The sequence below is a fragment of the Neospora caninum genome, chromosome X (genome assembly GCF_000208865.1).
Source record: "Neospora caninum Liverpool complete genome, chromosome X".
Classification (NCBI taxonomy): domain Eukaryota; phylum Apicomplexa; class Conoidasida; order Eucoccidiorida; family Sarcocystidae; genus Neospora; species Neospora caninum.
The window spans coordinates 2,199,798-2,224,954 of NC_018396.1; the positions used below are offsets into that span (position 1 = coordinate 2,199,798).

Consider the following 25,157-nt stretch of genomic DNA (forward strand, 5'->3'; position numbering starts at 1 on the left):
GACTGCAGAGTTACCTCCAGCTTACGAAAAACAGCCAAAACAGTATCGATGCAAGCTCTAGACGTCCCCGCACGCGCGCGCGACGCGCAAGACAGGGACGAGACAGAGTATACCAGTCAACCCGGGAGTCCCAAATGTGTGTCGCTCTCTGCAGTGGAAGCACTCGATCAAGTGGAAAAACGAACAACACCGCAAGGGGAAATGCGCAGAATTGCAGAGGGGAACCACAGGGAAGGGCAGCAGTATCCGAGAGAGAAAAGGAAGCAAATGGAAACCGCCGTCGGTCAAGCTCAACGGCATGCCTCCCTTTTCTACACCGGCTCGACTGTCTCCGCGCCTGCACGATGGAGCAGTTTGTTTTTCCAGGTAGTGGACGGGAAGGGGTGTCGCGAAAAAGAGAGACATAGACAAGAATCCCAGAAAAAAGTGTCGGTGAAAAGGAGTGACACACACAAAAGTCGGCACGCCTGTCTGGGACAGAGACAGTGTGCCGACATGCGGAGGTGCGCTTCGAATTGCAAAGGATCAAGTCCAGAGAGATAGAGAGAGCAGGCAGCTACCAAACGGCCGAGTCGGCCAGCAAGGGCCGAAATGAAAAACGACACAAAACGGTAGGAAACGAGGCGTCGACCAAATCCTCTCTCGGCATGCGGCTTCGGAAACAGCCGTTTTCCTCTCGCCATCCAGGAAATGCCGCGAGGAAGTGCAGTTGCTTCGGAAGTGGAACGACTGGCATCTCTCGCAACAGGAAAGTGCGACGACGGCACCAGGCCGGCTTCGTTGTGGTGTGCAGAAGGCAATGCGACAGGTGTCTGGAGATGCTTAACGTCTAGTCTCTCGCCCGGAAGCGCCAGGTGGAGACGTGTGTGCGCAGCAAGAAAAAGCCAGGCAGCTCGCGTTCGGAAGCGTCTTCCATTTTCCCCGATGACCTTTGTTTCTCAAAGAATGAGAAAGAGCATACACACCGAATGTCTATTCACTTAGCGACAGACGCGACGACCGGACGCGAATCGAAGAGAAACGACACACTCGACCCCTCTTGTTGCGTTTCCGGTCCTCGGAGGCTTTTTCCACGTACGATTGGCTGCGACAACCTCGGGTGATATCTCCCAGGACAAAACGGGAAATGGCTCCAACAAGCTGCAACGCGACGCATTCGGCAGGAGACCCTCGTGGCGAGTACGCTCGCTTTAGCGACGCCACCCCGGTCTCTGGAGACACAACGCCCTGCCGGTGCGTGTGCAGGCCGTTGTGTCGCAATTCCTCCAAAGCACTACGTACACGCATGTGCCTGGCGATTCCGGCGTGCGCACAGACCTTTCAGTGCGCCAGGACACGCGGTCGTCCGTAGTAAGGGGACAGAATCCAGTCAGGACACGCGGTCGTCCGTAGTAAGGGGACAGAATCCAGTCAGGACACACGAGTCGGCATCCCGACGATTGCCGCATCCTAAACGCGCAACGAAACGACCGGCGCGAACTCGGTGGACGCCATATTACTTTGTTTTTCGTCTCTGCTGCCTGAAGCGTGTGAGGGTGCGGCATCAAAGAAGATCTCTCCGAGGGCCGTCTAAAACAGGGAGGGTCCCTTTCCCGGAATAGCGCTCTCGTTTCCGACGCTTCAGTGAGCCTGGCGACCCCAGATGGTTTCGCAGCACGGAATGCTTCAGCTTTGTTCTGGACCCAGCCCATGAAACAGAGGCGAGTAGCGAGCGTCTTGAAGGGTTCAGACGTTCCTGTTTGCTGCCAGGCGCGCCTTAAAAGAGCGAGCAGTGTCGCGCCCACACACTCTGACACTGAGACCTGTGAGGATAGGGCCTTTGCACCGGAGACGCGCGACGCTGTGCTTCGCCGGTGGATGGGCGGGAAGGTGTATACGATGTGCGATCGCTCCGGTAGACTGTCCCCACGCCACCAACGTACGACTACTGGCGTACGCTCGGTGGTACAAGGTGCGGATGCAGGACCATGTACACAACCCCGGACAGGAGAAATGTACGCACATGCACAACGAAAAAGCTGCAAGGTTTTGCAAACCCGTGGGCCGTGTTCGCGGATGATCGGAAGCCCTCTTCGTCCACTTCGTACCGACACAAGAAACGGACTGTCACAGCGCACTTTCTCCCTTCCCGTTGGGCCCCCAAGAGTGTACTTTGTTCCGTATTCACGTGTAGCTGTCGCGCGCACTGGGTCACTCGAGTGGCCTTCGGAAGGCGTCAAAGCCGCACCCACGCGTCCGTTGTTTCCGAAAAACGTATGCAAAGTCTTGCCTCAGAGTTGATCTATAATCGTGATGTCTTTGTCGTTTATATAAATCTAGTAATGCTTGTCAGGTCCCTTGTATCTAGCTAGCTCACTGCGTACTTAGGATCAGACCAAAAGAGTTCACCAATGGCACTAGGAAATAGGAGATCGCGTTAGTTCTTCGGAAAACGACTTTTGTTGCAGGCATGTCATGCTACTCCCGAGTCGTTATCGTTGCTTTCTTGCCAAGCAAATCGCATGAGGCCGGTCTCCGTAGGCGACGCTCGGCACCTTTCCCCTGCACTGCTTGTACCAGCATTTGTCTACAAGCTGCGCGAATATCATGATATTCGCTTTGTTGTAGTCTCTGTCCTGAAGTTAGTCTGTACGGAATACACGGATCGGATTCGTGTTGGCCTGACACCTGTTTAGCAACTGGATGAACGCTTTTTACGCCTGGCATGTATGGATAATGCTCGACTCTTCTTTATAGTTTAACCGCTTCTGCGGGCGTGGTCCCCATTCTCAAAATTTCTTGGACGGGTTCTTTTCTGTCCAGAGCTTCTGTGTATTGCGACACGCCTGCTGACTTGCTTCGTCCTCGGCCGCCTCGAAGATCTCAGGGTGAATCGCACTCAGCTGCTCCGCTACACGGCGGCTGAAGGGATAGGTGCCCTCGACATTCCCGCCTGAAACATCCAACCGTAGAGAACGAAGAAAAACGAGGCATCGGACGGTGGAGACGCCAGAAAAGCGCGCCCATTCCTGTCGTTCCTTTCTTCCGTTCCCAAGGGAAGTCTGCGCCTCTGGAGAGGAAAACGGTTCTCGAGGAAGACCGGAAACCGACTTTTCGCGTGCTCACCTTCGGCGTAGTTGCAAACTGTGAGAACTTTCTGCCCCGTCTTGGCGCCCAACTGGCACGGCTGGCGGCAGTAACGAACTGCGCATGCGCCAAAGGAAGACCGATCACTCATCAACTGCGTGAAGTGACCAACCATGATGCCTTCGGCGTGCTTTTCAGGGTTGCATTTCGGTAGCGGCAGGGCGACACACGGGTTCCCCCCTTTTCCGTATCTGAACACAGAGCGAGAAACAAACTCACCAAACACCGTGAATCGACACTTCCACTGAAATATCTATCTATCTATCTGTCTATCTCTCTATAGATAGATATTTACAGAGAGGGGACGCATGACGAGAGGGAAACCGAGAAACCAGGTGACCGGTTGGGGCGGTACTACCCTTGCACGGTTGCCTGGAAATGACTGCAGAGGAGAATACTCAGGAGACCGGAGGGAATGCGCAGGCAATGCGACCGGAAAAGGCACGGAGGCGCACCGAGCAGGCGGGCGGTTTTTTTATAATGTCGAGATGCGCAGAGGAATAGTCTCGCACAGAGGTGTAGAGGCAGTTGTATCGGCAAGCGGGCACAGGAAAAGGATAGGGGATGGCTGCCAGCAGACCACAGAAGAGAGGCATCGATATCCTGGTTGACGAGGACCCGAGAGGCCATCCTAGCGGGACAAGAAAGACAACAGATGTATTGCCTTCGTAGGAACCCTCAGAGGACACAGACCTCAAACAGGCTCTCGCATTGCGACGCTTTCCTCTTTTCTCTCTCTTCGTTTCTCACTTGTAACAGTGAACCTCCTCGAACCACACGGCCGGCACGTCAGCCCAGGACGACGTGCCCAGCGTGCACGCGATAGAGAGGTTCTCGCCCGTGGTTCTGAACTGCGCGTCGGTCATCTGAAGAGGATAAACGAGAAGGAGAGGAGCGAGGCAAAACGCGGCAATCATAACACGTCTAGAAGGAAATAGGCACGTTGCCGGGATAGCGTTTGTGGGCGACATGCACGAACGCGGGTAAACTGCCGCTTGGGGTTGGACCGCAGGATCGAGAACACCTCTCCTTGAGTCAGAGCCTCTCGCGGCCTCGCTGTCAATCGACATGCGAATTTCAGGTTTGCCACCAAAGGCTTTGGAAAGCGATGCTTGAGAGAACGAACGCGAGTTCTTGCGCAGTTCCCAAAACCTCCCGGGGCATTTGCGCGCCTTGATTTGGAGGGCCTTCCGTAAAGCCGAGTTAGAACCGAGTCAAAATACAGGGCCGGGCGCCGAAGCACAGTTTGCCGAGCAGGCGAAAGAAGCAGACAACCAAGATTGACCGCCGACATCTCCTGCCTCCCCACACTTCGACAACTGCGTACGAACACCTTCGCAAAACACTTGCAAGGCTTCCACGTCTTGCGCCTGTGTGTTTACCCCGAAACTGCACTTTCCCTGCATTTTGTTCTGTGAACAAGAGTGTCGTCATCTGTAAGGCAAGCGCTTGAAAGTGGCGAACGCATGCCTAGCTACTTCTGAAGAACTAACGTTGACCAGTTTTCCGGTTTCGTGCATTCAAATGCACAAAGGCACTCGCGACGAAGGGCGTGGTCGTGCATGCACTCTGCATGCATGCGCGTCTCACGTAGGCAACTCGCGTGTCGCGATCCGAGTGTTTAATCCAGCAGCCTTCTTCTTCGAGTTTCCAGGCCCAGAACTCCGCGAACTTCTTCAGATTCGGATCGAACGTAAGAGGGTGGACACCGTACTGCCGACGAAGAGAGTTATGACTCTCTAAAAGGACTGAAGAGAAACAAACAGAAAAAAGTTCACTGCAACAAAAAACGCTACAAAACAATTCGTGTACAGATACTGGATGCACATGCAGACGCAGAAACATCGTCGTATTTAGGCCCCAACCCCCGTCGTGCACCCGATTTGCTTATATTCATTGATACTGAGGATGCGCCTTTCCTTCGGAGCCAGAAGAGCGCAGCCAAGGGAGAGAAAGAAGATCTCCAAAACATCTATCCTCATACATCTGTATATTTCGTTGCATCCACCGGCGTGCCTATCTGGCGTAAATTCGAGAGTCGCCTTACCTAAATCAACCGACGCCTCATCAACTGCAACAGGAAATGGAAACAAAAAAAACGAGACAGAGGGCACCCCTTTTTTACAATACCCTTCCATTAGGCCTTACATGTTACGCCAACTATATCTATCTACCTATATCTATAGCTATCTATATCTATCAATATCTACCTATCTGTCTCTGGAATACATCTATCAGTCTCTGTAATGCATCTATATGCTCACTACGTGTACATGTATCGGTACTGGTTCCCAGGAGACCTCACTGCCCAATCCTTTCTTTTTCGAGCCCTTTCCCTCCACGAACAGGATCCGTCTCCCCGACTGAGAGCGGCAGTTGCATCGAGGTTCCCGAGGAGGGACACCGAGAATCCTTTGTTCTCTCGTGGCACGGCGTCGCCTTGAGCACGACCAGGACACGTGCGTCATGAGCTCTGGAGGTGACCGCGCAGCGTCTCCGGATGCCGGCGAGTGCGTGTGCATGCAGAGTCTCCCAGGCTCTCGTATGTTTTCGACGTACTGGGAGCCAGGATGTCGTCATCGGTTAAACCCAGGAAGGAGACGCATTGGAAGTCTCCAGGCGAGGCCTCGCGAACTTCGCGAACAAAGTAGGCGCGTAGTGCCGCCCCGGGAGTCTGATCGTCGAGGATCTCTCCGCCTTCTCGTTGAAAGCGCCGAGTGTGACCCGTGCCGAAGATCGGGCAGTGGCCAGCCTCGGTGTCAACTGCAGAGAAAACGCATCCACTCGTTGTTTCTCTCACGGAAAAAACCATCCAGAACCGGTGGTTTGTTAGTATTTATGTTATCCCTTATTGATCTAGGTTTATTAGCAGAGATTCGAGCTGAAGGGGCGAGAGGCAAGGGCCGAAGGAGACACGCGCGGGAGAGGAGGCGAGACGGGGTCGTGAGGAGACACCGGCGGCAAACATCGGAGAAGACGTCGATTCAGGGAATCTTATCTTGTGCATTCGCCAGCGTTCACCATCTAGAGAGTAGGATCGGAACATACGACGTTGCATGCGACAGCTGCCTTTGTCGCAGTGGTGTGAGGACTCGACAACTCGGGTTCTAGAAATTAGTTATTCGCGCCGCCCACAGAAAGGAGGCACACTACGCGCCGACAGGAGAAGATATTCGATGTAAAGCGAGGCAGCGAGGCAACAAAGACCGACCCTAGCTAGACCCCCTGCATGGGCATCACATTGAATGTAGCGAATGCACAGAGACGCCATGTACTCGGTGGATTCGAGCTCCCCGAATAATCTGAACTGTGTTCCGAGAAAGGGGAAGGATACACGTCAAAGGGATGAGGCGTCTTCTCCACGAGAAGAAAGCCGCAGAGACAGCGGAATGCCGGCCCCGAGAAAAAACCTGGACACAACCGCGAGAAGGTTCGAACCTTCTCGCCACGTCGTCTCATCTGGAAGCTGCGCGCCGAGCTCGTCGAAGATCGCCGGAGGAATGTAGTCCGGTCGCGACACGTGGAGCGCTTGCCACTTGCTGGCAGTGTCTGAAGAAAAGAGGCAAAGACGGGAGAGAGATAGGCGAGCTAGAAGAACGAAGGCTGCGCAGGAAAGAACACGAGACGTGGTCGAGAAGAAGCGGCGCAACGAAACAGAAGAAAACGGAACAGAGGGGGAAAAGGGTTACGAAGGACGAGAGTGGGAAGGACGCGAACGAAAAGAGTAAGAGAGCCGAGGCCAGGGAAAAAACGCTTCGAAAATGAAAACGGGGAGTTGCACGAGATTCTGCGCTCAGACGGGACCTTGGACCCAGCGACAGAGAGACGCACGGACGGCTAACGGAGGTATCCACGGGTCCAGAACGCATGTCGAGCTCAACCCATCGATATAGGCCTACGGTTCCAGGGCGCTCCTCTGGCGACAGAACGTCATACTGACGGTCCCCTGACAAAAATCGGCCATCTGTGAGGGGTACGTCCCTGAACACTTTCAACACGGTGCGCTTCTTCACCGCAGTAAGGCTCCGCGCACGATCTACACGAGCTAGCTGTGCGCGCACGCCGGGTATTCGCACGGAATCGAAAGGCGCCGACACACGAGTTAAGACGTAACGACAAAGCGAGAAGTCTGTTTGCCTCTTCTCACCTGGACACCCGGAAATCGCGTCGCAGACAGAAAGGACCGGCACAACTCTGCACTCCCTGCCGTCAGGGTGCACGCGGAAGAACAGCGCCTGGCCACGCCCACACTTTGTCGAACATTCCGTTGTCGTCGAGACGAGGTTTGGGCACCTCGCTGAAAAGAAGCAGACCCAATCTATCCACCATCCACGGATGTGCTGCCGGGAAAAAACGAGCGCACTCTACCGCTTCGCGACTCCATGCAGTTGTGTCTACTTAAGTGCGCCGATATACGTTGTACATGCAACTATGAACTGCACGCATGCATGCACAGATACATGGCTCGAACCGCTTCGAAGCGAGACAGACAGCAGGCCATGCGCTTCCTTCTTCGAAACCCAAAGACGCCAGACGGTACACCAGTAAATGCCTACGAATCAAACACCATATAGATATATATGTATCTATACTCATATATATATATATATATACATACGTTTATATTCATATATATACATATGTATTTAGATGTGTGCAGGTGTAGATGCGCAACTGACTGGACTTGCTCTCACGCGCAAACCGCCAGAAGACGATTTCTGTCTCTACAAACATCAGTGAATGGAGACTCCGCGAGAAGGCACATGCACATCTGCTTATCGTTGTCTACTAATGTGTGCTCGGCCGGAGCCTATAGATATTCACATGCATACACATATGCACATACGCCGGTATACATGTAGGTGTATTTGCATACGTGAAGTGAGAGATATGTGCACCTAGAGGTTGTCGAGAGACACAGAAGAGTCTCCACGGTACCTAGGTGCGTCGTGCGGAAGGAGGTAGGTTTCAGTTGCTCTGCCAAGGCCCAGAACTCCGGAAATGAGTCCAGAACGAGTTGGCGGAAGGAGCGGAACCTCTCGTCGTCTTGAGCAGAAAGGGCGAGTATCTTTGGTTGCTCCGGGAGAACTGCTTTCCTGCCTCCGGTGCTCGGCGCTGGCGCTACGGGCACAGGCCGGCCTGGAGCCAGGTGAGAAAAAGGACCCGACTTTCGGCGCACAAGTTCCTCCTCTGGCGCGACGCAGAAAACAAAAAAAAAAGCAGCGCACACGCGTTTCGCCGTGGAGAGTTGGAGCGCTTATCTCCCCCCCCAAGTAGAAACCACGCTCTCTGGAGGAGCGGCGGCCCGATGTCACTGCAAGAGAAGAAACCGATTTGTGCACGTCTTCCGGCGACTCCACGCACACCGCGCGTACGCCCGATTTCTACGCAACAGAGAGACATGAACGGACAGGAAAGGCGGTCAAAGGCAGCACGCGTCTGTGAAACAGCCCTCACCTCCAGGACACGGGATGTACGCGCCGGTGGAGACAAACTCATTGACGAAGATGGGCTCCGACCCGTGCCGTCTTCGGCCACTGTAGAAGTAGGTGCGAAGTGCCAGCCCACATTCTGTGTCGGAGAGAATTCGGCCCTTGAAATGCCGACGCGAAGGCTCCGTTTCGAGGAGGAAATACGTGGACCCGTCGGGCTGCTCGTCTGCAGGAAACAGGCAATCGAGGGGCGACGAAAAAAGTGACGCGACCGAAAGGCTTCCACGCGAAGCTCCCGAGAAGCAAGAAGCTCCACACGCTGGTGCAGCCGTCGCCCGGGCCTTCTTCGGACTCCCTGCCGGCTTTTGCATGCGTGTCCAGTTTCTTCGTCTCTCCCCGCATACCTCTCTCCCTACACGCTCGGTCTTGTCACCCGAAACGGGTTAGGGTCTGGGCTACTGATTCAGAGCATCTGTTCAGAATTCGAAAGGCGTGACTTGTCACGGTTTCCAACGCTTTTTTCGACGCGCGTCTCAGCCAGCCGCCTCCTTCAGACGGCGTCTGGGCGCCGCCGTCAGGTTGAAGCCTCCACACGCACCTGCTTTCCACTCGTCTTCGTGGGGCAGTTTGCTGGCCAGTTCGAGGAAAATGCTCTCTGGCAAATCCGGCGGTTTCTGCACGCCGAAGACCTCCCACTTCTCTGCCGGGGCTGCAGGCGCACAGAACACACGCCTCGGCACCAGTAGCTTGAAACGCGAAAAACATAAAAACGTGGCACACACAACAAGCAACCGGCACTCGGAAGAAACACACTCATATACATATATATATATATACATATACTTCTACATGGATATATGCATATATATATACATATATATACATATATATATATATATATATAACGAAATATATTTCTTTCTCCCTCTCGCTTTGTGCATGTACGTGTAAACGTCTGTGTGTGACCACAGACGAGAGAGAAATACGCAGCTTTGTCTGTTTGCATGTGTTTTTGGCATCCTGTTTTGTTGTCGCGCTGGAGGCCGCCCGAGGGCTACGTTATCAAGCGTTGGCAAGAGGACGAAAACGAACGCAAGACAAGGAGCCGAGAAGCCGTAGTGTCGACGGGCGTGCATGCCTGCGCGCGGTCTCAGGAATGAGTTGCGCTTCATTTCTGCGCACGGAGAATGGAATTTTCGTTGTCTCTGTTCTGTCGCTTCCTCTCCTTTCACCATGTCCACAAATACACACATGCATAGACACTGGTTACATACAGAAATATACATATATAAATATATACACATGTACATGCACAGGTATATGCATATTTCTGCATGCACCTCTATCCATGCATCTGGTGCCCCTCATATGTGGTGGAGAGAAGCCTTGAATATGTCGTGCCGGAAACGGTATGAGGAGGCTCGGCACAGATGTGTTTACGTGAGAGCGTGAAGGACTCGCCGTTGCGTTTGGCGTTGCTACGCCACAGCACGCGAGGCCCTAGAAAAGGCGATCACACCATCAACATCCATTTGGTGGAGACAGCTACGCCTGTGGAGTCTTTTCTCGCTGTGGAGACTTACTGGAACAGCCTGAGACGCTGAAGCAGCCGTGCGCAGAGAATAACGTCGAACAGCCACCCGCGCGGCTCTCCTGCACGATTCGATAGCGGCTCCCCTCACCGCACGCCGCTGAGCAGCGAGACCAAGTCGATGTAAACTCCAGGCACCCGTCTAAAAAAGCCGGGAAGAGAAGAGAGAGAAAAGGAAGATATAGAAGAAGGGAGACGAAGAGAAGAAGGAAGAGAGAAGAAGAGATGAGGGAGAAAAGAAGAAAAGAAGGAAGAGAGAAGAAGAGATGAGGGAGAAAAGAAGAAAAGAAGGAAGAGAGAAGAAGAGAAGAAGGAGAAAAGACGCGAAGAAGGAAGAGAGAAGAAGAGAAGAAGGAGAAAAGAAGAAAAGAAGGAAGAGAGAAGAAGAGAAGAAGGAGAAAAGACGCGAAGAAGGAAGAGAGAAGAAGAGAAGAAGGAGAAAAGAAGAAAAGAAGGAAGAGAGAAGAAGAGAAGAAGGAGGAGAAAAGAAGAGAACAAGGAAGAGAGAAGAAGAGAAGAAGGAGAAAAGACGCGAAGAAGGAAGAGAGAAGAAGAGAAGAAGGAGAAAAGAAGAAAAGAAGGAAGAGAGAAGAAGAGAAGAAGGAGGAGAAAAGAAGAGAACAAGGAAGAGAGAAGAAGAGGGGAAGAAGAGAAGCGAACGACAATGAAGGGAAAGAAGAATGGAGAGGCAAACGAGCCAACCGGGCATAAAGGACGGACGGATCGAAAGCGAGGGGAGACGGGGAAGCGAGTGGGCAAAGAGAACAGCAGAGAAAACAAAGGGTGGAAGAGGACTACGACGCACAAAAATCATCACCTTCTCGTGTGACAGGTGTTCCTCCTCATCAAATTCTTAAGTTTTCGCTTTCACTATCTTCCCCTCTCCCCCTGTGGTTGCTCTTCGTGCCTCTCCTCAGGCGCGCATACAGTCGGTTCTGTCTGTGTATCTCTCTATCTGGATATGTGTCTCTCCCTGCCAATACCCTTCTTCCGACCTGTGTTTCTCTCTATTCCTGTGGGGGGGCGGAGCTAACATATGTGCCAGTGGGTGCACAAGATTTTCGTTCCCTTTCTCGCTGTCCTACATGTCCCGTCATTGCCGCTGAGGAGAGAAATGGAGTCAGCCACCCCCGCAAACTCCGCATTTTCCCGCGCCTGCTGCTCCACGACTCGCTCCAGATTCTCTGCCAAGGCTTCGGCATCCCCTGAGATAAGAGAAGAGGGAAATCCAGAGAGGGAACAAACTGTTTCACGGCAACCGGCAGGCGACGTCATCGCGGAATCCACACCGCACGGCTGCAGCCGCTTCCATAAAAAAAACCGTCTCTAGAAACCTAGAAAGCCCCCAAAGACCGCGCGGCAGGCAGACATCATCACACAAAATGGCAGACTCCGCCGAGACGCGGCAAGAGTAGAACGGAAGCACTCCTGGAGGTCCGAAAGGCCAGACTCTACATGTGTATCCAATATACTACGTCTCAGAGAGATACATGCCTCAATGGAGGATACCAGGGGTGCGCTGGTTCCCGTTCTCAAGCGAGGATGTTGTGACGAGACACGGCGGTGAGGCGGCGCTCAAGACTCCCAGTCCCCAGGGGCAAAAACGGGTGAAGACAGCCAGGAAGCGATATGCGCATTTTCCCCGTGGCGGCACGAAAAGGAAGCGTGTCTGCACACAGACGCAACTCGTATCAGAGGCTCTTTCGGCCCCTTTCTGAGTGGTCGGCTACTCACGCGCGTCCCGCACTACGACGCGTCAGAAGACGTGAAAGAGGTTCGCGAGGCAACGCGCCAGCGCTGTTAAACGCGTGGGAGGGCAACCGCGCGAGAGACGGGAGGGGGAGAGCTCGGCAGGCCTGTAGATGTGCACAGGCGCGTGGGTCCGACGACTTTCAGCGATAGACCTTTTGCGAAGGGAGACAGCGAGTGGGTGCCGACAAAGACGCAGCGATTCCTCTTACCCGACACCGACGCGCTGGAAGAGGAGGCAGAGGAGCCGCCGCGCAACGGAGATGCCGAGGGGCGGCGAGCCGCGAAGAACGCGGAGAAAGGCGGAGTGGACTGAGCGGACCGCCAGGAAAACTGGAGATTCGCACGTTTCTGTGTAACGGCTCCGTTGGGCGCATGCAGCACAGCGGACGCACCCAGCGGATGGCCCGGAGAGGCGGCGAACAGGACCGGCACCGCCGACACAGCGCCTGGATCAGAGAGTCAAGCAGAGAGCCAGACGGAGGGTGCAACGCGAGGCGTGCAGAAACGAAGAGAAGGCGAGGAGGAGAGACGACGAGTGCGTTGGAGTGGGACGGCGACACAGGAACAGAAAAAGTGGAGGGCGACGCAGAGAGGCGTCACAGCGAGCGAGAGAGCAGGGAGGGAAGGGAGATCGAGAATCATGCCGAGGGAAGGGAGGCAGCGGTGCTGGCCGCACAGTCCCCACGCGGAAAAACAACCAACTCTCGCCACTGATCGTTACCGTGAAGACGTGAAAGAGAAGAAAGGAGATTACCCCACCGCCCCACCCCCACCCCCCCCTTCCCCGTTTCCCATTTGCAGCGTGGCGCCGCTCCCTGCGTCAGAGAAAAGGAACTGCCCCGAAAAAGATGTGGTCCTTTCCCTGGCACGGACGCAGAGAGACAGGGTGAAGCCGTCCCGTCTTTTTTGAGACCCGGAGGTCGCAGACGAAAGGCCGTTTGTGGTAGACGGTGCATCATGCAACATCCGCCTCGCAGCATTTCTCTCCTCACCTTTTTCGTCTTCCGAAAGGAGCGTCGTCGACGAAGAAACCGGCCGTGCCGGAGAGGAGGTGTCTACGGCAGACGCGTCGCCTGCAGTGTCGGTCTCGCCCGGGACTGGCTGCGTGGAGGTTTGCGGCTCCGAGGGCGACGAGGCGGGAGCCTGCGCTGTAGGAAAAGGAGGCGTGACGTGGTCCTGGTCAGGCGGAGGCGGCGCAAGACAAGCAAGCACAAAAGAGGGGGAGCGAAACACAGTTGATCCTTTTTGTTAACGCGTTCTTGGCGAGAAATGCAGAATGCAGGCGCGACGGCGCGCGCAACTCAAAACGAGGGGCGTTTTCAGTCGTGCTGGCGGAGGAGCAAACGGCGCCTCCTTGAACCGAAGCACGCATGTGCAGTGCATCAGGGAAGTGAGGGACAGGAGAGAATTCAAAGAGCTTTTGGACACGAGACGGGAAGAAGAATCTCCGGGAGAGCGAAACGCCCGGCGCGAGAGATGTGTCCCGTTAGGCGCCTCTCCATGTCACGTTCCCAAGCCGTGTTTTTGGCAGGAAGAGACTTGAGGGCATCGCGCGGTGTCTATACAGCGCAACGGACTCGTACAACACAGCCGACAACGGAAACAAAGTCGTGAAACGGCCACAGAGCGGTGGATGGAACGCAGGCACGTGCAACGCGCGTGGAGACTTGTGGCTTCGACATAGCGGTGCGTCGTTTTCGGTATTCTCAAGGTAACACTGTGAACCGCAAAGGCGGCAGCAAAACACAGCCCTGCCAAAGGAAGGGGCGGACACGTTCAGCGGAGGGAAACTCCCGCCGCCGCGCCGAATTCAAGTCCTGGATCGGCGAGAACGGAGCGGTATCCTCCTTCCTCGGCGGTCACGGACCAATGCTGACAGCTGTGTATGCATGTGCCGAAAAGTAACGAGATGTAGCCGGAAGCGAAGAGAGGCGTTCTACGGACGTCGCGCCAGGAACGGCGGAGGTTTCTGGGTCGGTGTTCACGGGTTGGCGCGCGCGCTGGCGGCGGGAATCGAGGTTTGCCGCATTTGCCGGGCTGCTATACGCGACCTCACCCGCGCAGGCGATTCGGACGAGCCGGTCGGAGTGCAAAGAAAAGTCAGGAAAACGAAGGAGCAGAGGGCGTGACGCGTCCAGCACGCCATGGCGTGTAGGCGACTCTGTCGCTTCCGTGGAGTTACAGGAGGGGCTCTCGTGGACGGGGTTGAAAAGAGGCGTTTTGAGAGAAGAGGGGTACGGGGGGGGGGGTGGCGCCTGGGAACCGGGGATGAACGGGACTGGGGAAATGACCGGAGTTCACGTGGACCGCCCTGGAGCGGACTCGGGCTCGGAATGGAGCTGAAAAAGCACTGCGGTGCAAAGGAAAATCGAGCCGGCGAGCGATCTCGACGCGACTGTCCCTGAGAGGCCGCCCGCTGTGGCGCGCAAGGTTGCGGAAAGATCGAGAGGATCGGAAATGACGGGAAAACCGCCTAGGAGTCGAGAGGACCCGAAAGGAGACTCTCTGCTTCTAGGCCACGCTGCTGGCCCAGACTGCATGCAACGACGCCTCGGCAAGAGCCGGAAGGAGAGCGGGAGAAGGCAAACGGCAAAGAGAGGGGACACTGCAAGGATCGTCCCGGACGTGACACACGCGTGGTCCGTGCTCGAAACGTGAGAACGTTTTTCAGTGACAAAGAGAGGCACGGACTCTCTCGGCGAGCCTTGGGCCAGAGCCGCATACGAGCATGCACGACCCCGCGGATGTACGATTCGCCAAAAAGGCTAGTCGAGAGGTAAGGGAAACCGCGCGAGAGGCTCTCTCCGTGAACCCAGGGGGCCGACACACTGGGCGTAAATCGAGGGCGGCACACTGGAAGCAGCTACGAGGACTGAGATCCTGGGAAGAACCGAGCAGATGGCCCAAAAAACGCGGCTGCGGTCAGCAGAGGCGCGCCCTCCTCGATTCTTTCCCTCTCTGTTGCGTGGTATCGGCGCTCACGCTGGTAAACTCTAGCCAGAGGGGCGTTAAGCGGGGCTGTCGGCCGCGATGTTCAAGGCCGGGGGGGTTTTTCGACAACCCCCGCGGGCTCCCGTGTGACGGTACAGGAAAGCGCCGGTCGTCTGAAGGCGGTTCTCGCCGCTTGCCTGCGGGTAAAAGAGGAGAAAAGCGGCTTTCCAGGGAGAACCTGGCGGGACGCTGAAGGGTAGTATCCTCTCCATGCGAAGCCGGCCCTCGTCCGCGAGCGCGAGCGGGGCGCGACTCGCCAGCGCGCACGCGCTTGGCCACGCCTGCAGATCGGTCGCGGAGGTGAGCAGTTGAAGGCCAGCCTGGAGCGGAAAAGACACGAGAATTTTCGGATCCTCGACTTTGGAGCGACGCGCGCGCCGCTTCGCTTTTCCCGAAAGAAAAGAGCGAAAAAGCTGTTCCGTCTCGGACCTTCGCCATTCAGAGGGAAGATCGAAATCAAGGCTTCGCGGCGAACCCACACAGAGTCCCTTTCGGACAGCTAAACGCGTGTCTTTACGTTGGCTGCCGCGCGCGACCGGCTAGTGAGAAGGTTCGGCTGCCGTCAAAGTCTCAGAAATTCCGTTTTTTTCTTCCAAGGCTGTGTGAGACACGCGCCAGTTTTTTAGTCGCTCGCTTTTCGACTACGAAAGGGCTTTTGCTGCTTCACAGTCTTTCTGCTCGAGCGACAAGACACAAGCACCGACAATGTTGACTCAAACCTGCCGTGCTCCTCCGTGTCGTCCGAGCGCACTCTGTCCGTTTCTTTCTTAACGTTTTCTCCGGCCCGCCCTTTTTTTCTTTCTTTTGCGACACAACTTTGGGCCACTGCTACTTGCCTCCGGATTTCACGAATGTTTTAAGGGAAACCTCGCACGCGGCACGCCGCACAGGGAGTGTTGCTGCTGCTTCATGCTAATCTTGCGGTAGACGCGGTGCCCCACGAGAGGGCCGTCCCGCGAGTAGAATGAAGTTGGATCGCGCAAGATGGGGGGATTTACGTTGCCTTTGAGGGGATTTCTCCTCTTGCTTCTTCTCGCCGTCCTCTGGGTGGCGGACCGGGGTCGGCCGATATTCGCAGCCGCGACTCCGCAATCCTCAGGTGGAGCGGGCGTTCGAGCGCGTCGAGCGCAACGCAAACTCAAACAGAGCGCGGAGGCAGTCAAAGCGTCAGAGCTCGGCGTAAGGCTGATTCACACAGACCACCCACAGAGCGTCGTTTCTTGCTCGCGCATAAACCCGCCCCACAGGGTCCGCGCTGCGGCCAGTCCACGTTCAGGGGTTCAGGGACTGCATGGAGTCGGGACACACGTGCTTGGACAGCGCCTTCCCCTGTCTCTGGGCCGTCCCACTGTGAACCAAAGTGTCGCAGCGCCTCTCGCTTCGTTTTTGCTCTTGCCACATGTCGCCGCGCGATAGACGACCTTCCGGTGGTGCCGCTCTGGGCAGCAATGTGCAAAGCGTTCGCTGACTCTCCGAGAGATTCGCCCAGCGGAGAGACGTGCACGTCCGGTCTCCTTGTAACGGAGACTGTCTCTCCAAAATGCTCACAGCATTCCTTTCCCACCCTCCGGACGCAACCCTCCCCGACGGCTTTCGCGTTGCACTCACTTGCCGTTTTTTCTCGTCTCATTGCCCCGCAGAAACAGGCAGAGAGAGGGATTTGCGCTTCGACGTTCGGTTTGCTTGTCTTCGGGGTTAGCAAAGGATGCAGAACCTGCCGGAGAAGTGCCGCAGTCCCAGCGTCCGTCTCTTGCTTTGGCGCCCTATGTGTCTTTCCGCCGGTGTTGTTGTCTCTGTCCAGAAAGAATTGGTCGACGCAGTCGTTGAGGAATCGGGGAAGCCCGCGAGCGAGATTCTCCCGCCTGGAGGAGAAAAAGCGCTCGTCACCGGCTTGGCTGTGGCCGAGGGAATCCACGTTACTCAGGGTCCAAGCGACGTCGTCCGTGTGGTTAGTCTTTCCGGTCGCTGACTGCGCTTCGTCCCCCCTCGATTCCTTTTCAAACGCCATCGAGCGCTTAGTGCACACCTCTTTTTCCCCCCCTTGACGCGTTTCCCGGCCGCGGCGGTTGCCCAGTTTTCACTCCCGGCTGGCCGTGTCTCGCCACTCGAAATCATCCGTCGCGCGAATTCACGTCCAGATTGAGATGTCGGTTACCCAAGCGCTCGCGCCCCCACTAGCGTGAAGAGTCTTCTCTCCAGTACCCTGTCTGCGCCTTTCCGCCGGTCTTCTCTGCGTCAGCTCCCCCACCTGTGTGGCTCTCTCCTTCGTTCCTTTCTTCTTCCTCTTGCTCCGGCACTGCTGCTCGCTCTTCGCATCCGTGTTTTTGGCGCGTTTGACGCGGCCGTGGTTGTGTCCTTCCTGCTGGGCCTCATCAGCCGAGCCACTGGCGCTTGTTTGCCGAGCTCGTGTTCCGCCGTGGGCTGCGTGGGTGCTCTATGCAGTTTGGTGCGTCTCTCATGAGGCGGCTGATGGCGCTGACCGGGAGCTGGAAGTTGCAAGAACTCCCAGACTTGGATCGAGTTCTCATCACAAGGACGCCTCCTCTGGGCGACGAACGCCAGGGACGCTCCTCCGCGTGTGTCTCAGTCACTGGATTTGACGCCTGTAAGTTTTGCGGCTCGAAAACTGTCCACACGGTCTCGAGACGCCGCAGCTGTCTCGCCAAAACTCGGTGAAAAGGTACAGATACAGGCGTGACGGGGTCACAGGTGTTCCACGAAAGCCCTTGTTCACCGGTCCAAGTTCTGTTGTGTTCGAAGCGCAGATACCAGCTGATGACGATTGTGGGAATAGGACCAGTTGAGCGCCGGATATATTGCGTGCACAAAGGTGGTCAGGGAAGTTAGGGTGTTTGACACAGGATTGCCACAGAGGGAAGCCCCTGAGTCCATTTGAAATTGGAAACACTTGCCTCGGGGAACGGGTCCGGGCAACGGATCCCGATCGAGAACTGTGTGTGCCGCAAGTCGCGCAGCTACAGAGGTAGGATCAAAAACTGTTTAGCGAACTGCGTGAGACGCAGATTCCCCGTTCTCGAGGCGAGCCCGAAGGTGCGCGTCTTCGATTGCCGCACGATGGAACGCGGTGTGAAAGGCAACGCTGTGACCTTCTCTCTCGTCGACCGCCATCCTGTCTCGTTTCTTCTGACTTCTCGAGGCGACTGCCGCAGTCCGTATATTCGAGAGAGAGAGAGGCCCTGCGCTCTTTTTCATCTCGAAACGTCGCGCGAAACAGCTGCTGTCCGCTCTTCCCACGGACCTGTGTGGAGACGCGTCCTGTCCTGCCCAAGAGCGACGCCGTCTTGCCTCTCTCTTACCTCTCTCTCTCTGCGGGTTTCGTGCCTCGCCGTTGCGCCCCGCGTTCATGTGTCATCTCCCGCGACAGAGTCTGGCTGTTTCTCTACTCTCCCGTCCATCTGCCGACCCGCTGGCTCGCCCGACAGAGGCCTCTACGATTGCCGGAGAGATGCCTCTCGTCAGGAGGGGTTCCCGCTTTGCACACACGCGCACACGCCGTGGCGTCCGCGCGACTCTTTTTTGTGGTGCAGCGGAGAAACCAGCGCCAATCATTTTCGTCAACGGTCTCGAGTTCGTCCAGATGCTGTTCATGGTGATGGCGACGATGCACCAAACGTCGTCCTTGACCGCGACGAAAGATTTGCTCGCGTTCCTGCCCCTTCTGAGCACCTGGCGAATGGTTGCGCAACTGCAGATGCTCTACTACACCTTCATCGCGGTGCCGTTGGATGTGGCGTTGCGCATGCTGGAGGAAGAAGTCCTCCCGTCCCTCCACGGCGACGCCAAGGGAGAAGCCGAGGCCAAGCTCACGGAACTGCGCAAGGTTCGTGGAGCGACGCGAACCTCAAAAGACACGCGGCGACAGCAGGGGACACAAGAGAGGGTGTCTCGCGCGTGAATCGGTAACTTGTTTGGGGGCTGGCGACCCGCGCTCGCGAAAAGGCAAAACACTGACGAGCGTGAACCAAGCGCCGCCGAGGGAAGGGAAGGAAGGGAGGGGAGAAAGGGAAAGAAAACGCCAGAGAAGTGCTCAGAGAGACAACGAACACGCGGAAGAGGTCCGCCGGGTACGACGGGACGCGAGTTTCGATGCGAGGGACGAAACGTGGAAGTGAGGGAAAAAGATCGATGCGCGTGGGACGCCGCGTGGAGTTTCAGCCGAGGCCGCAGAGAAGGCGCGGAGAGCTGAAGAGTCCTCTCACATGGCCACGTGTAGGTTTGGAGGAAAAGGACGAAAGCGGAGAGAGCAGAGACCAAGGAAGGCCGTTTCCCCCCCCCCCCCCGTGCATTTGCCGTGCCTGTTCAGATTTCCCACAGTGTGCGGGAACTCGCACCTCCGGACGTGGCGCCGAAGGACTTCACCATTCAGCTGGACACCTCGGACTCCACTGAGAAGGCGATCGTCAAAGCGTGCGTCAAGAACGGTAAGGCATAATTCATTTCACTCGTTGCATTCAGGAGGGAGATGCGTTTGCAGAAAAATGTACCGGAACGATCTCGGAGCGGTGCACACGGCATCCTAGCGAGTATGCCTATCAATTGTGGTGATTCCTGAACATATATTCAGTCCTGGCAATGCACGCCTTCTTAAACATTTATACGTATATACATGTATGGGTAAGTGCTTCTGTGGGTCACATGCATGCCCAGAGACAGCTTAAGCAGGATTGGGACTGAGAGAGAGAGAGCACGCGCGTGGACGATGTTTTGCGTTTGCATAAATTTGTCGGATACCCAGAGAGGGTTCGACCTTCCCTATCCCGCGGCCTGGTTTTTCCCCGCCTTTTTCGCTCGACTGTGTTGCAGCACCCCGCCCGTCTCGCGGGGAGTCTCTCTCACCTGCTCGTGGATCTGTGCGTTTTTTTGTCTAGACATTCCCCTCGTTCGCTACGGCACGTCGAGTCTGTTTTTGAAGCGGGCACTCCAGAACCGATCCTCGTTTTTCCAAAGTCTCCACAAGGGAGGCTCCGAGGCCGAAGACATTGTCGGCCATCTGGTCCAGAGTGCGGTGACCCACTATTTGGACACCCACCAAAGGTCGCTGAGCGTCAGCGAGTTCATGAAGCCCGAGTTCTGGGAAAACGAAGACGAAGCGGCTGTCACCCTCGACCAAGTCCTAGAAATGACAAACAAGGCAGTCCAGGAAGCCTTCCTCAGCGTGCAGGTCAGTCTTCGCGGAAGACGGCTTCGGACTCGTGCATTCTCTGGTGAAGCTTCCAAGGCGTGGGATCGGTTCTGCCGGCTGAAGACTGCCCGCGAGTGTCGCGGACGTTTCCGCGCAGCATCTGTCGAAAAAAAACGGCCATCCAGGGTCGTGCGCGAGGACTAGCCGTCCGTCTCGCGAGCTGTAGAAGCACTCGAATCTTCGAATCTGCACACAGACAGAAAACTACGTTTCTGGCAGATTCTGCCGGCAGCTGTCCGTCCCCAGCGTCGAGAATCAGATGCGTATACGTGGATATCACGCACTTGCATTCTCAGCAGCATCTTTGTGCGCGTGCACCCACACGTCTATGCTTGCTTTCACGAGGAAGTTCTGTCCTACCTCACCGAACGTGGCCAAGGACGCGTGTGCCGCATCGCGTGTGTCTCGACGTCGCATTCCAAGTCCTCATTTAGGTTTGCCAAATTGCCCAGTGGCTTGGCGGCTGGCCCGGCGACTCTCCGTTCCCCTGGGAACATGCCGACGGAGCCCGTGTGCCGTGTTTCTTGAGGCACGCCATCTGAGACTCTTTTTGCGACGCCTGCTCGTTTCTCGTTTCGTTTGCGCTCAGGAACGCCTGGAAGGTCATGCCTCCTCGCAGGTAGGTTGAAAGACTTCCCGACAACTTTCATACACACTTCAGTGTAACTAACTATAAAAATAGCCACACATATATATATATATATATATAAGTATATATATATATATATATATGTATATGTATAAACAGATGCGTGCAGGAGCGAGGACCACTCCAGAGAAGCACGTTTCATATTGTTGTGGGGTTGTGAAAGAATCTCAGATGGCTGTGGGCTTTGTTATCTGTTTTCTCGCTCTAGGAAGAAATTGTCCGTTTGTCTTTGGCCCGACTGCGTGCGTTGCGCCTTAGTCTCTTTTGACTGCACGTGCGAGAGCTACACAGCGCTGTGGAAATGCATCGTGCCTGTATACGAACTGGCGTCTTCGTTTCTGGGTTCCGCATGTAGTGCGCGGATTCGCTTGCAGGTTTTCCCGCGTGACTGTCTCCTCTCTCTGTGTCTTGGCGGTCGACTGCAGAGAGAAACACGTATAAAAGACGGGATAGGTCCCTGGACGGTGCCCAGGTTGGATGGGTCTCTTCCTCTGTCGCCAACGCTCGGCGAAACCGAGAGTTTTCCTTCCCAAGCGTCTCTTTCAACTCTGTGGCCTCGCGTCCGCTTGGCTGCTCGACCCAGCGCAAGATGCACGCAGGCTGTGCTTGCTTGGTTTTTACATTTTGATGTGTGTTCCTGCTCTTCCGCCATCGCGGTGAACCTGGGATGAGCAAGGCAGGGGTCAGCTGTAGGAATGGCAGTCAACATTGTCGTAGCTTTTTTTGTCGCCGTTTGCTTTGCCTTTTCAGGAGCTGGTGCATCAACTGACATCCGAATATATGACGTCTGAAGAGGTGCGACACGTTTCCTTCTCCCGTCTCTCCCTCCACGTCGTTGTCTGCCACGTGTTAGATCTGTTCAGCAACGCCTCGTGTTTCATCTCTTAAGCGCAGTCCCCCCTTTCCTGCTGTGTCTCCTCTTGCCAGTGGCCATTGCCTCTCGCGACCAGCCACGTGTGGCGTCTTGAGCTTTGACTCGCCCCCTTTTTGCTGTCTTCTGTCCTCCCACTGTCTCCGGAGGGCCTCTATCGCTTTTTTTCGCCTCGACCTTCTCACAGGTTCTCGCCGTTTTGCCTCGAGAGCCTCTTCCCTCCCGCCTCCCCTCTTTTTGGCGCGATCTCCAGTTGCTTGTCTCCTGCGGTTGACGCCGAGAGAAGCGAAGGCCTTCCGTGATTTGGGGCCGCCAGCGTTTCCCGGTGTGGCTTCTACAGCCCGACCAGCGGGGGAGTTGAAGTGCTGCGGCCTTTTTTTCCTTTTGAATTCGCTCCAGTTGACTCCTCTATCGCGTTTTGTTCCGCTGCTCGTTTCTTGCCTCGCCGCCGCCGCCGGCCTTTTCACCGCTGTCGGTGTGTGATCGACTTGCCTCGTTCCCTTCGCAGGCCGTCAAAAAGCTGAGCACCGAATTCACGGGAGGGATCACACGAGCGGTAAGTTCCTCGGCGCATGTGTGTGCCTGAGTCCACAGTGAACGCACAATCACAACGCTGTAGCCATGCATTCGGAGTCCATACATCTTTCGTTTCTTTTCGGAGCTCCAGTCTCCTTTGCGTATGTTGCGCGAAAAAAGACGCAACCAAGGCCTTTTATGCGCTCGTCTGACAACTAAAAACCAGTGTAATCGAGAGGACCTAACGGTCGTGTGACTCTCCGACACACTTTTTCCCATAGCCATAAAGACGCGCCCGTGAGGTGTTTTTGTGGGGCTGTCTCGGAAGGAAAAAGACTAAAGCGCTGTTGTCGCGAATAAAAAGCTGTACAACTAGAGGATGCTAAGTGAGATCGCACAGGCAGGTGTCCGGGTGTATCTCACGTCCGGGCACTATCGCAGGTGTATCGACTTTTTCACCTGCCTTTGCTCTGTCGTACATCTGTGGGGATTTCCCTCGGAGGCGAAGGCAGAATGCACATCGTCACAGATTTCGTGGGCCTTGTGGGAGGCGCGAACGTTGCCGTTCTGCGTGCATTTCCACTCGCCTCTTCATGCGTGACAGGTACCAATCTGTTCCCACGCGTTCTCAGCCCATTTTGGTTCGAACCCGGGCATGCCTCGCCCACGTCGCCTCGCCTGTCCCTTGCGAGACGGAACGAGAGGCCGTTCCTCGCCTAGCCGTTTGCTTGTGTTTCATCCGTATCGCTGGCGTTTGTGCAGCAAAAAGCGATAGGCGAGTTCTACGAGAAGAACGACGCCCGGGGTCTCTGCGAGTTGTTGCAAAATGCTGACACGAAGGAACATCCGTGGATTTCCCAGCTCATTTACATGTACTCGGAGCTCTCCAAGTTCTGCAAAAAGGGACAGTCTTTCTGTCAGGAGCTGCTGGACTGTCTCCAAGAGAGGCGTGAGTCGCCCGACCCGGCGAGCGCAGAACGGCGGGCAGCCAAAGGGGGAAAGAAGGGCCAAACTGTGCTGAGATGCTCCAATCAGGAAGCGAGTAGCGTCGTGGATACGAATGCCGAAACACGCAGAAAGGGACTCTCGCGATATCGGCTTTTTGGGTTTGAAGGCACACGTAAACTACCATTCATAGGGCTGCTGACCGCTTCTGTGTGATCTGGAGAACGGGATGTAAGTCTGGGAATTGACTGCGACAAAAGGGCCGAGAAGAAGGTGGGGACCCGGAAGCGAAAAGTGCCTGCGTTTCGTTCGTTTTTCTGTGGATCTTCAATTCAGCGCCAAAACTCACGGCAGCGATGGAGACGTTCGAGATGATTCGCCTCCTCCAATCGATCCTGGTACGAAAACGGAGACACTTGCGGCGCCTCCGCTTCAGGCGAGGTGCTGTGAAACGGCAGTCTGCCAAGGATCGACGGGTTTATATTCACACCACAGTCTGGAACTAAATCGCAGAGACATATCCCGCGCAGTACATAAACGCGTAAACGTTATCACAGACAGACAGACTCAGGCATATATATATATATATGCGTATATATATATATATATATTGTTTAAGATAGGTATCTGCGTAAGGGTGTTTGTATTTCTGTCTATGTAACTACCCGATTTAAACTTAAATGTTGACGCCCCCACAAGTAGGTTCCTTTTCAGACAAAAGGCTGTTGTGCTGAACGCATGCACACATTACAGTTTTTTCCATATAAACCGTGTCGTTTTCTGGATTTTTTGTCAGGGATCCACCACACAGGGTGGCGCAGAAGCTCTCGCTCGGTGTAAGTTTCCTCAAAACTGCGCGCATATGCGACGAGAATTCTGCCGAACAAATCTCAGCGTTTACCGGCTTTGACTCCTCTGGGATGGAAGCTGTTCTTCAGTCCACTCTGTCGCATCTGGACGAACGGGGCGAGCGCCTTCTCAAGCGACTGCTTTTCCCCTTTTTGTTGCTTCAGCGCTCTCCTCGGAACTCAAGGCGGAGGCACAGAAAATCGAAGATATAGGTGAGACAATCAGCTAACGTCGACACGTGCGCGTCCCCCTCCGAGCAGTCAGGGCCGAGGCACTAGCGCTTCCTGAAAGGAAACGCTCGGCTCTCCGTTGATTTATCGAGACACTGGAAACACAAAACATACGGATGCTCACATACTGGCACTGGGATACGCGTTTACACGTACACAAGTATATGTACATATACGTGGGGAGAGAGGGCGACGGAGGGAAGCAGAACTCTCGCGTCTATCCATTTGCATGTGCTGACTTCTGTCGTCTACAGTCTCTCTGGGGTTACCGTGTAGACGTATATTTCTTGAACCAGTCAACGGTCAGCCTGTTCTACCTATAGAACGCCACAGGCACATCTCTAAGGCATGCATGCGTGTGTAGCTACGCCGGTTTCTCTCTGTATTTGCGCTGGTTGACGCCGGTGGGGCTATCTCGAGACGGAGAGGCATCCGAATGCTGTCGTGTCCCAAATTGGTCTCATACTCCTCTTAGGACACCAGCACGGGCTGCAAAGTGAGGAGGAGGCGGCGCATTCGGATAGGCAGTGGACCATACAACAGCCCCCCCCCCCCAACGAAACTCCATCTTCCACGGTAGGTTGGCTACTGTCTTTTATATCTTGCTACCCGATGAGCTCTACGCTTACACTAAACCGACAGTGTTGTGTCCTCGCTAGGAACAGCTACAGCTGGCCGTAGGGCCTCGAGTGATAGCTCGTGAGACTGCCTCGACTCAAACACGCGAAATGCGTTGCTGAAGTTTAGAGGTGAAAAAGCGCGAGGCCTCTGTCCTGCGGGCCTCCGTGGAACTCTAAGGAGCAAACACAAGGCGGAAGGACCCTGGACGTTCTGAGACGGTTCAACTCCGGTCTTGTCTCTCGATCGCTTTGCCCGACCCGATCTGTCCCGTGCCTGTTCACGGCTTTTTTCGGATCGCCGCTGCCTGCGTGAACCGAGTCACGTTCCAAGCCGCCGTGCTCCTTTGCAGCTTACCTGGAATCCCGCATGATCTCTGAGCAC

General features: G+C 55.4%; 3 protein-coding genes across 3 annotated transcripts in view; 1 reads left to right on the plus strand and 2 right to left on the minus strand.

The window, feature by feature from the left end:
• Positions 1-2,768: 2,768 nt before the first annotated feature.
• Positions 2,769-3,992, minus strand: NCLIV_047480 (hypothetical protein; the record flags this gene model as incomplete). The annotated part of the gene is made up of 3 exons (XM_003884299.1): positions 2,769-2,932; positions 3,106-3,317; positions 3,877-3,992. 3 exons carry the CDS (start codon positions 3,990-3,992, stop codon positions 2,769-2,771), a joined length of 492 nt encoding a protein of 163 aa, XP_003884348.1.
• Positions 3,993-4,614: 622 nt separating this feature from the next.
• NCLIV_047490 (conserved hypothetical protein) lies at positions 4,615-14,047 on the minus strand (the record flags this gene model as incomplete). Its single annotated transcript, XM_003884300.1, has 12 exons — positions 4,615-4,874; positions 5,174-5,197; positions 5,686-5,889; positions 6,565-6,675; positions 7,274-7,423; positions 8,065-8,316; positions 8,584-8,784; positions 9,157-9,267; positions 11,235-11,354; positions 12,111-12,347; positions 12,894-13,077; positions 13,958-14,047. 12 exons carry the CDS (start codon positions 14,045-14,047, stop codon positions 4,615-4,617), a joined length of 1,944 nt encoding a protein of 647 aa, XP_003884349.1.
• Positions 14,048-15,876: 1,829 nt separating this feature from the next.
• Positions 15,877-25,157, plus strand: part of NCLIV_047500 (putative Trichohyalin) — a gene marked incomplete at both ends in the record, with an annotated part of 21,950 nt that continues 12,669 nt past the window's right edge. The window contains 13 exons of the mRNA XM_003884301.1: positions 15,877-16,071; positions 16,694-16,840; positions 17,335-17,497; positions 18,441-18,733; positions 19,217-19,334; positions 19,782-20,074; positions 20,685-20,714; positions 21,495-21,539; positions 22,124-22,171; positions 22,894-23,080; positions 23,413-23,474; positions 23,873-23,912; positions 24,090-24,137. Coding sequence (XP_003884350.1) covers positions 15,877-16,071; positions 16,694-16,840; positions 17,335-17,497; positions 18,441-18,733; positions 19,217-19,334; positions 19,782-20,074; positions 20,685-20,714; positions 21,495-21,539; positions 22,124-22,171; positions 22,894-23,080; positions 23,413-23,474; positions 23,873-23,912; positions 24,090-24,137 — 1,669 coding nt within the window. The remainder of the gene's footprint in view (positions 16,072-16,693; positions 16,841-17,334; positions 17,498-18,440; positions 18,734-19,216; positions 19,335-19,781; positions 20,075-20,684; positions 20,715-21,494; positions 21,540-22,123; positions 22,172-22,893; positions 23,081-23,412; positions 23,475-23,872; positions 23,913-24,089; positions 24,138-25,157) is intronic.